This window comes from Vitis vinifera, chromosome 14 (genome assembly GCF_030704535.1).
Source record: "Vitis vinifera cultivar Pinot Noir 40024 chromosome 14, ASM3070453v1".
In the NCBI taxonomy this organism is placed as follows: Eukaryota; Viridiplantae; Streptophyta; class Magnoliopsida; order Vitales; family Vitaceae; genus Vitis; species Vitis vinifera.
The window spans coordinates 1439894-1453969 of NC_081818.1; the positions used below are offsets into that span (position 1 = coordinate 1439894).

Here is a 14076-nt window from a genome sequence, read left to right on the forward strand (position 1 = left end):
TTTAACACATTTTTACTTAGATTAATTCTGATCCATAATTTTATTTAATAAATAAGATAATTTTTCAAAATATTTATTATAAAATAATAGTTCGGATTATGGAGTTATTGTTGTAAAATATACTCTTTTCAGATACGAGCAAACAAGGTTTAAAGATTTGAGATTAAAATAATATTAATTATTTTGATTTAATATTTAAATAACATATTAAATAAATATTTGATAAATCAACTTAATAACTTAAAATGATTTAATAACATAATTTAAGTTATTAAATAAATTAAATATATTTGATACAACAACTTAATAATATAACTTAAAATAAAAAATAACTTTAAATAATAAATAAAAAAATTAACTTATTCTTAAATCCACATCTTCATTTTTACTTTTTTGTCCTCATTTATCCTACTTACGGGATTACGACCTACTCAACTCTCTTTGTCCTAATTGTAATTTATGAGAATAAATATGTCAATTTAATGATTTAAAATAAATTTTTAGAGCAATTGTGTTTTGGACCTAGTTGGATCCAAAAATTAAGTTTTAGTCCATATAAGTTCACTATTTAAGCCTAAGACTTAGAAAAAATGTGAAAATTAAGAAGGATATGGATTTTTTATCTTTTCAAAAATGACATTTATTGATTATGGAAAAAAAAGAGTAAAAAAACATTAATTTAAATTTTATTCCTTTTGTAAACCTCAATAAAATTTAATTTAATTTAATGATTTGAACAAAAAATACATCATTTTCCAAATAAAAATAAAAATAAATTATTATTATTATTATTTAAAAATCAAACATCTTGAAAATATATATATTTAAAATTATGTATGTAAAAAATAACCAAAACTATGTCAAATTTTTTTTTAAAATGATGTATTTTTAGAATATATTTTTAAAAAAAAATTAGTTATAAAAATAATAAATTTTCAGAATAATTATTAAAAAAAATTAAGATAAAAAAGTTTATCAGATATTGTGATAGAAAATACTCAAAATAGTTTTAAAAGGTACATTGATCTCTTCAATTTTATATCTTTTTCATCAATTATGCAACTTTTATGGACAAAATCTTAATTTTTGAGTCTAACTAGGTCGAAAACACAATTATCCCTAAATTTTAAATTAATTTTATCAAACAACTTTAATAAGTAAGAATTAAATAATAAATTTTAAGTTAACAAACTAAAATATAAATCAACTTAAATCATTAAATAATAAGCATTAAATTTTACCAAAAACGTAACTAAAATTATTAAATCATTAAATTGATTTATCAAACACCCGACTGCAATTCAATCCATATTCAGTCCATCTGTTTAATATTATCATTCTTAAACTCCTTTTATCTTAATGAGAATGAATTCATCAAAAAGGAAGTAAAGAATCGCTGCATACATACAGTATTTTTGTAAGAACAGTGTATAGAACAGCATAATTATGAATCAGCTAATACAAACAAATACAGTCTACAAGAATGTCTAAACCATTTTTGACGGTCAATCTTACCTGTGACAAGCGGACATTTTATGCAGGAATAAATATCTAAAAAAACTACACTGGTAGAATACAAGTCAGAAGAATTTAGAAAGTAGAAGTACAGGGGGGAGGAGGGAGGAGAGGTCTCATCTTTGAATCTGATCAGGTGTGTGGTTGCTTGTGGTGGAAGACGATGCAGTTCTGGTAATCAGTATACCGTTCTCAGCAGGCGGGGATACGCCCCACTTTCCCTCTGATTCTGGGGGCTCGATGACTTTGACACTACCGTCTGTCAGGCCCACGGCTAGTTGGTTGGACTCCTGTGGATGTGATGCCACAACAACTGGGTAGGGAGGTTGGCTCCTGCAAATATGGGGCAGGATTCGTTTGTAAGATTCCGGCGATGATACCATAAGGTTCTATAAAAGCCTATGCTGCTAAGCATATTGAGGTGAAAATGGAAGCAACTACAATTAGTATGAGAGGATGAAAATGGAAGTGAGACCGAGGGACTTGGAAGCAACTATTCTATGAGGAACTGGGCTCTGATAAAATAATACGAACAAACAACCCAAACCGCTCTGAAAAAGGCTCAGCAAGCCAGCCCTGAGATGTCCCCAAGGAAAGTTGCCGCATGGGCATGGGCAAGAAAGAATAATAGCTCGGCTTTGGGCAGCAATTTGCACAAGTAAAAAACTAAATGAGGCAATCCAATGACCAGCAAAAAACTAATTCCTAAAGTCCCATGTTGATAACATAACCCACTTGAGGAAAGACAGATTACTGGGGCAGATCATGGACATAAAAATTGGAAAGAAAAATGAAAAATGTGTGGTTGTGTGTGTGTGTCTATATATATATATGTGTGTGTGTGGGGAAAGGGAAAGAGAAAAGGCACAATGATAAGTTCACCCTAGCTTACCCATTTAATCCTGCTTGTGATAAATATGCTGATGGGGCAATGCGGCATCTTAATCTTAGGCTATCAGCGTCAAAGACCCCGATGTTGCCATCACAAAAAGTAGCATAAATTAGTTGACTGTTGCAAGAGTAAGCTGCATAAGATATGGGCGCAGATAGTCCATCTTGTGGGATCCACTGCAAGTACACATAAGAAACTTATTACAAAAATTCTGATGTCAAACATTGAAGTAAGCTGAGTCACTGACTAAACTTTCTACCTGACGAATCCGCTCCATTTTTGAGGCATCATATGTTGCCAACTGTGTTTCATGGAATACCAGCAACCGGATTTGATCAGAGTGAAACTGTACTCGAGTGTCACCAATTGGCGCCTTCCCAGCAGGCATTTGGATTGAGACTGACTTCCTTTTCTCCCATGTATCAATGCTCCACATGCAGAGCTACAGAAATAATTTCTATTTTCAGTGCTCAAAAATCCAAAATTACCTTACTTGCCAATGTGTGTAAGAAACCTCCCTCATAACACCCTCAATTAAGAGGAATGCCATCTGACAAGAATAGAGGATTGGTAAATACTCAAGGAGTAGACCACACATTTAATTATAATAATATAAATTCTGTTCACAAAGCCCACATGACAGCAGCAACACAATTTGAAAGATTGCATGAAAAAGTGGTACTCAGGCTTCAAAGCAAAGAATACTGAGGGTTGTGGCCTGACACATTAGGCATCTACTACCCTATTGTCCATCAACCAATAGATCTCTTTCCCATAATATGAGGTGAGTGCCTGCCTACCAATTCTTTTTATCTAGTTAAGGACATGGATTCTAAAAGCAGAAACACCAGTAACAAACAAAAAGGTGAGAGAAGACTTAACTTGAGGAAAATATCAGAACACAAAATTATAGATGATATACCTCCATGCAACAAGGAGAACGTACGAGGTAAAAGGGGGGAAATGAGGCTTTAAATGACATAGAGATCAAGTATGGTTATTTATCCCATATAGCGTACCTTGCCTTAGATATAGTGGTAGCTCAAATTTTTTATCCATGTATAAACTTGGGGTTAAATGGGGACCAGAATATTCCAAATGGTGGTATGTGAATAAACCAAAGTCAAAGCCAAAAAGAGTCAAGAAATCTTCAAGAAAAACTATCTGGCATTGGATGGTGCTTTTCTTTTCGAAAGGAGAGCCCCTTCAAATTACCTGAGCATCAGCACCAGATGAGACCAGGATGTTTAGACTGGTGGAAAAAGCTAAACCAGTTACGCGTTTTTGGTGTCCCTTCAGTTTTGATTTTACCTAGAAGCAGCAAACATCAGCATCAGTTAATAGGGCTACACAAACCATTGATAAGACTTGAACAATGTTATCATGTAATTACCTCATCTACCCGAACATTGTAAATGTGGATGGTAGAATCCTCCATTCCTATGGCTATGATGTTATTGTCTTGAGGATGGAAGGCTAGGAAGGTTGAAGCAGGGGGAGGTGACATGAATGTTGTCATTACCTACAAATGAAAGCAACATCATGCTAAACCATTTCAAATGCCAAATTTGATGAAGATGCAAAACTGTGATGTTTAGACATACCTTGAATGTCATCATGTTGAAGAGGGAAACTTTTCCACCACAGGCCGACATTACATATGAGTCATTCTTCGATAGTGCTATGCATGGGACTGCTTCTTCAGGGTTGACACCTGAGACATCATTAGTCATAAGAAGACCACTGTTTGGTTGCCAATGCTGTGGAACAACATTGGAAGTGGCCTTTGGAACATAGCCAGATTCAGAAATCCATTTTATTCAAATTGTTTCTGGACAAAGAATAACAAAGGAACAAGCAAACTTATTTCTAGCTAACATTACCTTTCCACTTGGATTTTGATCATTACGGAACCACTTCCATAGTTTTTGAACACCATTTGATCCAAGTGCCAAAATGCCAACACCAGAATTCGTATAAAGAAGACGGGAAACCTGGAAAACATAGATGTGCAGCAAATCATCACATGGTAAATGATTTGTGCTACAAAACACAATAATGAGAAGCCACATCACTCACCTTGCTGGAACTATCACTGTTGTCTGACATGGTAACCTGCCGGCACTGCCCAGGTTCGACAATTTCAGCCAACTGCCAGGGTTTGGATCTGTCAGTTACATCTTCGAGGCTTCTTGGCTTTTCTGTGCTTCTAGCCGCTGTGTCAACTCCATTCTAAAAATAGAAAGTCAGACACTAATCAAAATTTTCCAGCAGAATACTTGCCAAGCTACAGTAGTTTAGGTCAGAGAAGAATCATAGGATATCTTTGCCCAGGAAGCAAGAAGGATCCGGCACAGAATTTTGATCTAACAGGTCACCAATTTTAACAGTTTGCTTGCTGCCTTTAAGCATAGGAACATGCTCACCATTCATGATTGGTGATCAGCCATGTATGATTTTGGTGATCAGCCATTAGGAAATAAGCAAACTGAAAAATGGGGAGTGAGTACCTTCATTTCTAATATGCTTGTGGTAGGAACTATAAATCCCCAAACTAGGGAATTGAAGGATTTAAGTAGTACCATTGGCTAATATATTAGACTCAAGTCTAGTTAATCAATGTATATAATTACTGCTTTGACTAACATATGGAGCTTTAATATAAAATAAGTTAAAAGAGAAACTGGCATACAAGAATGGAAGAAGGCTTAATGGGAGAGCTCCGTTCCACTTTAGGTTCATTTGGACTGATATTTGCAGCAGTAGCAGAAGTACCAGCAACCTAATTTCAATGAACAAAAAGAAAAGGCATTTATACAACCCATGATGTATGTATCTCTGAATGGAAGTTATGAGAACTAAGACTTATTTTGACCTTGAGTGCAGAAGCTTCAACAGGTGTTCTCAATGCTTCAAAAGATGGGGTTTCGATTGCTCTCAAAGATCTGAGACCAGCAGCAGTTGCAAGTATCTTAAATCCATTGTCTGCAGTAGTAACAGCAAGAAGATTTCCTTCCTTGTTGAATCTCAAGCGAGGAACACTCTGGAGCATTTAATGTGATGTTGTCAGTTCCTGATTCAATCATGCAGATATTTCGCATAAGAATAAAAGATTTATTCCTGCAATACTGACCGGAAGTCCACCATCCGCATCAATACTTGCAAGGACATTAACATTGTCCATATCCCAAAACTTTATCTGGTTATCTTCACCAGCAGCCAGAAAGTGATTTTGTGTTGTGTCAAACTGCACAACACCAGCTGATTTCTTTCTAAACCCATTATACGTCCTCTTTATTGCTCCTTCACTTTCATTCCATTCAACCAAAAAAGAGTCCCCATCTTTACTTGTTCCACAAGAGAACAATCTGAAAAGAAGAAGAGGAAAAAAAAAGTCACAAATTAGTTACAAATGTTCTGTCAGATATATTTGATCAAAAGTAGCACAGTATGGTATGAAAAGACAACTATAACAACATTACAGAAAAGTTGAAATTTTAAATTGAGCAAAAAGAAAAATAAAATAAAATTTTATTAGGTCTGGAATTGTGAATTTCACCAATCTTACCTACTTCCATCAGCACTGTAAAGCATTGTAGTGCACCATAGCCCAGGAGCATCATAGTCAACTCTGGACCCAATGTTGTCATACAACCAGGCTTTAATTTTCCCATCCATAGCAGTTGAAAATATGAACTGCAAAATTTACGAGTGGAAAGCAACATATCATTAGAGAATGTCTGTAACTATAACTCAACTAAACAAAACCTTAATCCCAATTAGAAATCATATCTTCAATAAAGAAAAAAAACAACAATAATAATAATAACAAATGTTCATCTCAAATACATGTTTCAAGGAGACAGCTTACAGTTTAATAATTATAAGAACACCCCTCTTTCAATAATGTTGAAAAGGCAAAGAGCTAGGGAAAAGAGAAAAAAAAGGGAGGAAAAGGACAAAAGGACAATTTTATTCCTTATTATATATATGAACTTCTTTATCATAAACAAACATTTCATTTCATGAAAATGAATGAATGACACAGCATAAAAACAAAGAGAAACTTTCCTTGAAAGATGGATACAGCAATCCTACAGAGAAAAATATAGAGAGAAAAAAATACATCAAAACCAAAGAGTGAACCTCAAAATGAAAAATCTGTCACAAAGGACACTAAGTGAGGCCCCACATTTAGCCAATCGGTTTGCAGTATGATTGGCCATCAGAGGATTGAAGAGATGGAGCAGCTCAAAGCTCTTTTTTAAGCTCCCAGGAGGCTTATTTCCACAGACCCATGTTCCTTTGAGAGACCCAACTTATTATCATGGCTGAGTCTCCTTCTACCACTAAATTGTGGTAGCCCAGTGAACTCACAATATTTAAGCCTTCAAATAGAGCAATGAAATGCAAAATTCTATAAAGCATGCTCTAATATGTTCACCATGAACTCACACTTAAAACCATGCATGGGCAGATTGACATGCATGTGGGAAGATTCATCCATTTATCATCAATAAAATTCCAAATATGAATTCTATGGCATGTTATAAATAACTAAAAAATTTAACCATGTCTCCTCAAGTAAAATCAGCCAATTTCAATTTTAACTAACATGTATCTATACCTTTTTTATGTTGAGCTACTTGCTATGATGGGCCTATAAGCTGTTAAAGGGTAAGCCTATTGAAAGCCTTGCAGGAAAAGTGAACAGCATTAGTGTATTAGGCTCCATGGTTGCAGAAAAAAGTATATGGTATAATTAGGCTCCACACAACTCAACATTCGATAACATTTTTTCCATTTTTCATACTAGTGAACAAGTACTAAGAACACTAGTCAAGGAGTCACAATAGGGGTTGCAATTAAAAATGTATTAACATGCAGCCCAGCCCAGAGCCATTCAACTGGATTTTGGATTGAGATAGTTGGGATGAGAGATGGAGCTAGTAAACATTAGTTGGTTTTAAGTTTGCATAACTATTATTTGCTTGATGTTGTTTTACATATGCTTGTAATTTGTATCTGCTTCCATTCAATACACATTTAATCATGTAGTTGGTTAACCAATCCCATCCTAGCACTATTGGAGCTAGCCACATACATACAGGCACACAATCAGATTAAGGTTCTGTGTGCATGCAAACACATGTAATAGAATAGGGTCAGTATAGGGAAAAAAATATTGAAACTGGCGATGGATTCAGGGAGGAGTATGTACGAGATAACTCAGAATGTTTTGAGGATAAACAGAACCCTTCCACAAAACACACACAACAGACAAAGGGCCAGTTTCTCATTATTATTTATATTTTATTGTACAAACTACCCATTGGGTCAATTGAAGCATTGAACTTTAATTGGTACCCTATGAAAAAATAGCCCATCATTTGTAAAAAGCTTGTGATTATTATTCACACTGACATATTGTTTCTATTAATGGGATAGCTTTAAACTAACACTTGACATATTCTCATTTGAAATTAGATGGGATAAATTAAAACTAATACTTGGCACACTTTTGTTAGAATAAACATCAAATGCATAAGTTAACAACCAACAAAACCTCTTGTTTTAACTGATTTACCTGAATGCTCTCCTTGTGATGGGGACATATAGAATATACTGGAGCCTCATGACCTTCAAAATTAAATAGTTTCCTCCCGTTCATATCCCAGACCTGTTTCATTTCTTTCACTTAGAGAACGTAAAAAGGAAAAAAGAAGGATTTACAATTTAAACAAAAAACACTCATGAAAACTCCCTTTCACCTTTATCAGTTTATCATCACCACAGGTTACTACACAAAGTTGTTTGTTTGGATGAGCAAAAGCTATGTCATTAACACAACCAACATGAGCATCAATCTGCAAGAGCAAAGCAAGCAAGTCAAATAGCTATTAGGTTTGGCCTTTCTGGAAAGGCACCAGAATCCGAACTCACCTCTAAATGTTGGCGTAGTTCATTTGACCCAGTATAAGCATACAAATGAATCAAATGCTTGGTAAATGCAACCCCTGTAAGAAGAAAAACATCAAGAAACACTCGCATTAACCTTATAAATTTCATTTGGTAAAGCATCCATACCAATAAAATTTCCATCTGGACTCCATGCAACACGGCTGACAGGTATTGATGCATCTTTGGCAATGGAAGCCTGCAACAATCTCTTAACTGTAAGTCGCTGACATAAGTAGTCATTTCAAATTCTTGAGCACGAGAATAAAAGGTGCAAATGAAAACCAACACAGCTGGCACAACATTAGCATGAGTAGATTAGACTTATTTTCTTGATCTTTGAATATGGTTTTAACAATTCCAATGATAACATCAAGAATGAATACTAGCCACAAATTAGTTAATATTCAATTTAAACAAATATCATAGGCAAAACCAAGAAGCATCAAATATAAATTCCTAAAAGATCTCCCAATCTACTAAAGTATATAATAACACATAAAGCAGAGAAGATAAACCCAATAATTTTACTAAAAAGCAAATGGAATATAAAACTGCTAGAAAAATATGATGTGAGAACCTGAACTGGTAATGAACAAGCTGTCACGTCCCATATCTTGAATTGTTTTGTAACCAACCTCTCTCGCAATGCAACTTCCCAAAGTGTAATATCACCATTACCAGAACCAACTGCTCAAAGTATTCTTAAAGTTAGAAAATGCCAAAAAAAAGGGAATAAAACAACTAGACTGTAATCTATCTTTTGGAAATTAGCTCTTTAATCACTAAGATACAGAGAAAACAGAAGTTCATACCAAGAAGTAATGTGTGGTGAGAAGGATGAAAATCCATGCTTGTGACAGTGGATCCTTGCTGCATGGTAAAAGCTACCATCCTTGGCAGGTCATCCAGTGACCAAGAAGCTTGTTGGCGAGATGCCGGATATGTTACCTAATTATTAAAGGAGAGAATAAAATAGGTCAGTGGCAGAAGCAAAAAAGGCATGATGAGGTGCTCAAAATTGCATAATGAAATAGTAACAATTAAATTTACCTCCTCAACATTCTGTGCAAGCCGCAAGCGTTTCATTAGTTGCTCCTGTTCAAGATTCTGATAATCAACCATACCCAAAGTAGCTGGAGGCGTTATTGGACGTTTCAAAATTGAAACTGTGAAAAGAAAAAGGCGAATCATATCAAGAAATGACAACAGAGAAATAATTGAAACGGCAAAATTTGACCTGGCACTCATTATTCATTGCATATACCAAGATTAGTTACCATAGGCTACTAGGTCACATGAATGCTTATTGCAGCCAGTTGTAGCACAACAAAATATTGGACTGGCAATCCTCCATTACAACCTCTCATATTCACTCTCTAGATGTAAGAATTTGAAGATTACAAGCTTTTCAGGAGTTTTTCCTTCACAATTTTGAATGTAGGATCCACAAGATATCCTAAGGCCACTAAATTTTCTGCTAAAATATTCTAAAATATAAGGTTGTTATAAGCATAGTATCTAAGAAACCTCTCACTTTTAACCATTACTTTGTTTTCCAAAGCAAAATGCAATTTCTGGAATACCAGCTTCAACTCAAGCAAAAGAAATGACCTTGATTCGGGGGCATTGGCATGGATGAAGCAGTAACCACAGATGCTTGAACAGTTGACGAAGCAGCTGCATTTGCCATCCAACCTGCTAAAGCGCTGGCATTAGCAGCTGCTGCAGCAGGTGGAAAGGGCTAGAAGCAATAAAGGAAAGAAAAAAGGCATCCATCAGTAAAATGCAGGTCAGTGCTCTAGAAAATAAAGGGAATTTCTAAGATGTATAACACATACACCATGCGTTCCAAGTGATGTAAAGGCAGCAGGCTTTGCAACTGCAGCAACAGGAAGATTGACAGGTGTAGCTCCAAGAGCCCCATTTGAAGGGGCACATGTATGGTCTGTGAATAATGTCTTAATGTCTGGATTTGGCCGGGGGTTCTTGCAAAGCTGGTGCTGCCAATTTAAACTGCATACACCATGGACTCATTCATACTAGAGTTTGATACAACAGGTCATATATGTTTGAGTGTGTGTATGCGTGTAACACACAGCAGTATATGTAAAGTAACAAGCAAAAGAACAAAAGAAGCCTCCAAGATCTTCAAAGAGAAGGGTATAAGGCTCCCCATACTATGGATAAAGCCATCTATTTCTTAATAATATTAATTCTTCTAATTGCATGACAAACGCATATTAGAACATGAAATGAACAAGCTAAACTTTTCTGCTCTTTTTTCCTCTTTTAATTTTCTTTTCTTTTCTATGCATGTGTGTATGTGTGTGGATAAATGAGCAATCTGTATTAAAAGACAGCACAGGGCCCAAGTCCCAGTAAGCCTTTGTTAAAGACAGGACAAATTGTGAAAGATGGTATAGTCAAAACAATAGATGGCATATTAGTAATTTAATGAAGTAGCCAACAGAAATTGAACTTCCTGCAACAACAACAAAAAAAAAAAACAGAGCTTACACTGAATATACTTTGATATAACTGGGGTGTTTTTGAAACATAAGTGCCACAATTAAACACAGTTTTCTGGTTTAATGTAACAGACTAACCTTTTGCATATCATCTATGATTATACCAACTTACCTTTGATTGATTAGAGTTCGCAATCTTGATGACTTGAGAGTAGGAAAAACAAGCTTGTCACGGAAAAGAGGATTTGCTTCAATTAGTTTTTTAAGCTCTATCAGCATTATGCTACGAGCTGTCTTGGTGTCACCATACTTGGACAGCTGCTCATTTTCCCTGATTTTTAAAGCAAAACCATTTATCAGCTCAAGAGATGCACATACACACCCACATCTCAAGTTTCGTTTTAAAAAAAGGAACAAGTAGTGCAACTTCACAAATTTACCCTTTGCATAGGAAAACCAAAAAAAAAAAAAAAAATCCAAACTATGTCAACTAAATTTAATTGGTCAGTAGGTGGACTGTCCTTTTTCCCACAAAGAATTAAGAATGTTGTAAAAGAGAAGAATGCAGACAGAGAGGATGAAGAAGCTAAACCCAGCAAAGAAACAATAAAAGGAAAAAAGGTAAAAAAAAAAAATTCAATAAAAGAGCGTAAGATAAATGAAGATAATCAAAATTATACATGGTCAGAGCTCCTTTTCCCATGAAGTCCAAAACATGATTTTCTGTTAGTCCACCCCAACTGAACCCACTCCCTCAATTTTCTCCTTCAAATGTGCCACATTATATCAAAGATCTCCCTCAACTATGGCTATATGCATCTATAATAGCACTATCCTCTTTTAGTCCAACTGAGGGCATACAACAAACCATTCAGCCCATAGTAAAGTAAGACACTTCAATATGATAGCAACCCATGCATCAACAGGTCCAGAAAGCACAAAGACCAACCCAGATTCAAAGTTGTAATAATAGAACTGGACCATATCTAATTTGGTTGACAGCAAACAACCACAAAAGCTCAACATAAGAAAACCCAAGAGAGATGACGTCCAGTCAATAGATTAAGCAAAAATGTGATTAAAATGAACTAGCCAGAGCATTTGGATCTTTAATAATTTTGAAATGGGACTGCAATTAAACCTGGTATTAAAAGGATAAAAAACTTTAAGATTTAAAACTTTGGTTTCTAAAGATTATTTTCCTTTCCTTGCATTGCCTCAACAAAAGAAAAGAGCATAAAGGAAGAAATACATAACCATTTTACATTCACTCTTTGTCACTTATATGAAGAAAACAAAAATTACCTGAAATTGCCAAGGGTCAAAAGCTGAGTGATTTCTTTATACAAGTCTTCATTGAAAGTTGAGAACACCCTTAAATCTGTCACTAATATCTCTACAGCCTTTGCCTTGTCTTGCCTGAGATAAATCAACACTCCATTACTTAATCAATTTAGTATCTCCTGATACAAACACAGAACTTCCAAAATATAGATACAAAATTTACCGATCAAGTGCTTCAAGATATTTTTGCTTCCTGATTTCAAAAAATATCTTCATGGAATATCTGTTATCGTCAACTTTGGTATATCCGGATAAATACTTCTCAACTTCATCCCATTCTCCTGCCTGTACTTTCTCCTCAAAGTACTTCATATTGAAGAAAAACCCTGACTCTTTCTCAAGCCTACAAAACACCAAAAAATAATTTCCGTTCAAATTAAGATTAATTAACTACACCAAACTTCCAAGAAAGTGTAAATTGGAAAAGAAGAAAAAAAAAAAAAGATGCCTTCTTATTTTTTGCTTCTTAAAATTGAAAAATGCAACTCAAATAAGCTTAAATGTTGTATTCATCCCAGTTTTTTTTTTTTTTTAAACCTAATAACCTTTGTCTCAATATCTTGATCTCTTTTCATTTTCTACATTTTCTCAACAACAGCCTAAGCTGAGATTTTGAATCTAGATAGATGTCTCACAAACCTCCACTGAACAAAACAATACAAATATAAATAAAATGTCCCTATAAAATAACAAAAATTAAAATTGTCTCATGAACCCAGTAGGACCCACTATACTAGAATTACGACCAAGAGTATACAAAAGCAAATGATAATCCCTCTGACTCTCCCGATTGCTTATAAAACAAAAACATGATGTGTAATTATTTATTTATTTATTTTTTACAAAATGAGCATTTTTGCATTGTAGCTTGTCGAAAAGCAATGCCATCACTTCCCGGGAAGGGCTTCCCAAACAGATACAATGGCATGCCTATGATTTTTCACAAAGCATAAGGGCATTTCTGTGGCCTGGTTGAAAAACCCAACATTTACACAAAATCAAAACATTTACTACCAAAATTGTAGCTAACAAAATGAAATTTCCAATTTTCATTAATATTTCCCCTTCCAATTCCTCTGCTTACAATCAAGAATCAATTAATCAACAATATAATTAGCCCGAGCTCCACAATACACAATCTCCATCCAAAAAATTCAAGCTGACACACGAAGATACTCACTTGTGTACGGACTCCTTAAATTTCTCTTCTTCTAGAAACTGGAGTATGAGGAACACCAATTCTCTGCTCAAAGACGACATTTCTCCTCACAAAACTCAAATCCAACTCGACGCCTATTCAAAACTCCGCGAAAACGGAGCTGAAAAGAAACACAGCGCCCTCAAGCAAGCGTAAGAATCGGAGAAACTGAAAAGTTGAGGGCTCGAATCTGAGTAGAAATGGGTGAGAAATCTGGAAGGAGTGGTAGGTCTAGGGTTTTTTCAGAGGATCGAGAAGTGTACGAAGACGGAGAATTTCTAGGGTTTTGGTGATCGAGAAAGCTTGAGAATAAAGGCTGCTGAAGAGCGAGAGAGAGAAGATAAAGATGAGAGAGAGACCTGGTCTCGCTATCTTCGATGCGTTTTGCAGGAGTCTTTCTTTTTCAGCTGACTTATCAGCTGAAAGGTACAATCACTTATACAGAGAGCTAATCCGGTGCTCCTCCACCTCACGTCTAAATGTAGACCTTCATGGTGGAATTAGTCCACGTACTCGCTTGTCTCTGATGATGTTTTTATTTATGGTAAATTTATCTAATTCCGAGCATATCAGCTTGGGTAAAATTGTCTTTTGGTGCACACTTCTTAAGAAAAAAAAAGGGTATTTATAAAATTTAAATTTAATATACTCAACTCAAAATAATTAGGATTTTATTTACTGTTAATTTAAAAAATAAT

General features: G+C 35.0%; 1 protein-coding gene across 1 annotated transcript; it reads right to left on the minus strand.

Moving 5' to 3' along the window:
• Window positions 1-1370: 1370 nt before the first annotated feature.
• On the minus strand, window positions 1371-13782 carry LOC100261303 (topless-related protein 3). The gene is made up of 25 exons (XM_002283121.4): window positions 13361-13782; window positions 12344-12523; window positions 12142-12255; window positions 11009-11167; window positions 10207-10381; window positions 9980-10109; window positions 9419-9534; window positions 9181-9316; window positions 8946-9055; window positions 8495-8564; window positions 8351-8424; window positions 8179-8274; window positions 7995-8087; window positions 5976-6103; window positions 5541-5775; window positions 5283-5450; window positions 5100-5189; window positions 4487-4639; window positions 4291-4401; window positions 4012-4191; window positions 3801-3929; window positions 3623-3718; window positions 2667-2849; window positions 2408-2583; window positions 1371-1848 (listed from the first exon to the last, which is right to left on the minus strand). Exons 1-25 carry the CDS (start codon window positions 13438-13440, stop codon window positions 1632-1634), a joined length of 3399 nt encoding a protein of 1132 aa, XP_002283157.1. The 5' UTR covers window positions 13441-13782; the 3' UTR covers window positions 1371-1631.
• Window positions 13783-14076: the final 294 nt, after the last annotated feature.

Coding starts and splice junctions, on each gene's coding strand:
- LOC100261303 (XM_002283121.4), bottom strand. CDS start 13,440: ATGTCGTCTTTGAGCAGAGAATTGGTGTTCCTCATACTCCAGTTTCTA. Junction 12,256..12,343: donor TATCTTGAAGCACTTGATCG/GTAAATTTTGTA, acceptor GATTTATCTCAG/GCAAGACAAGGCAAAGGCTG. Junction 9,317..9,418: donor TTGCACAGAATGTTGAGGAG/GTAAATTTAATT, acceptor TTTAATAATTAG/GTAACATATCCGGCATCTCG.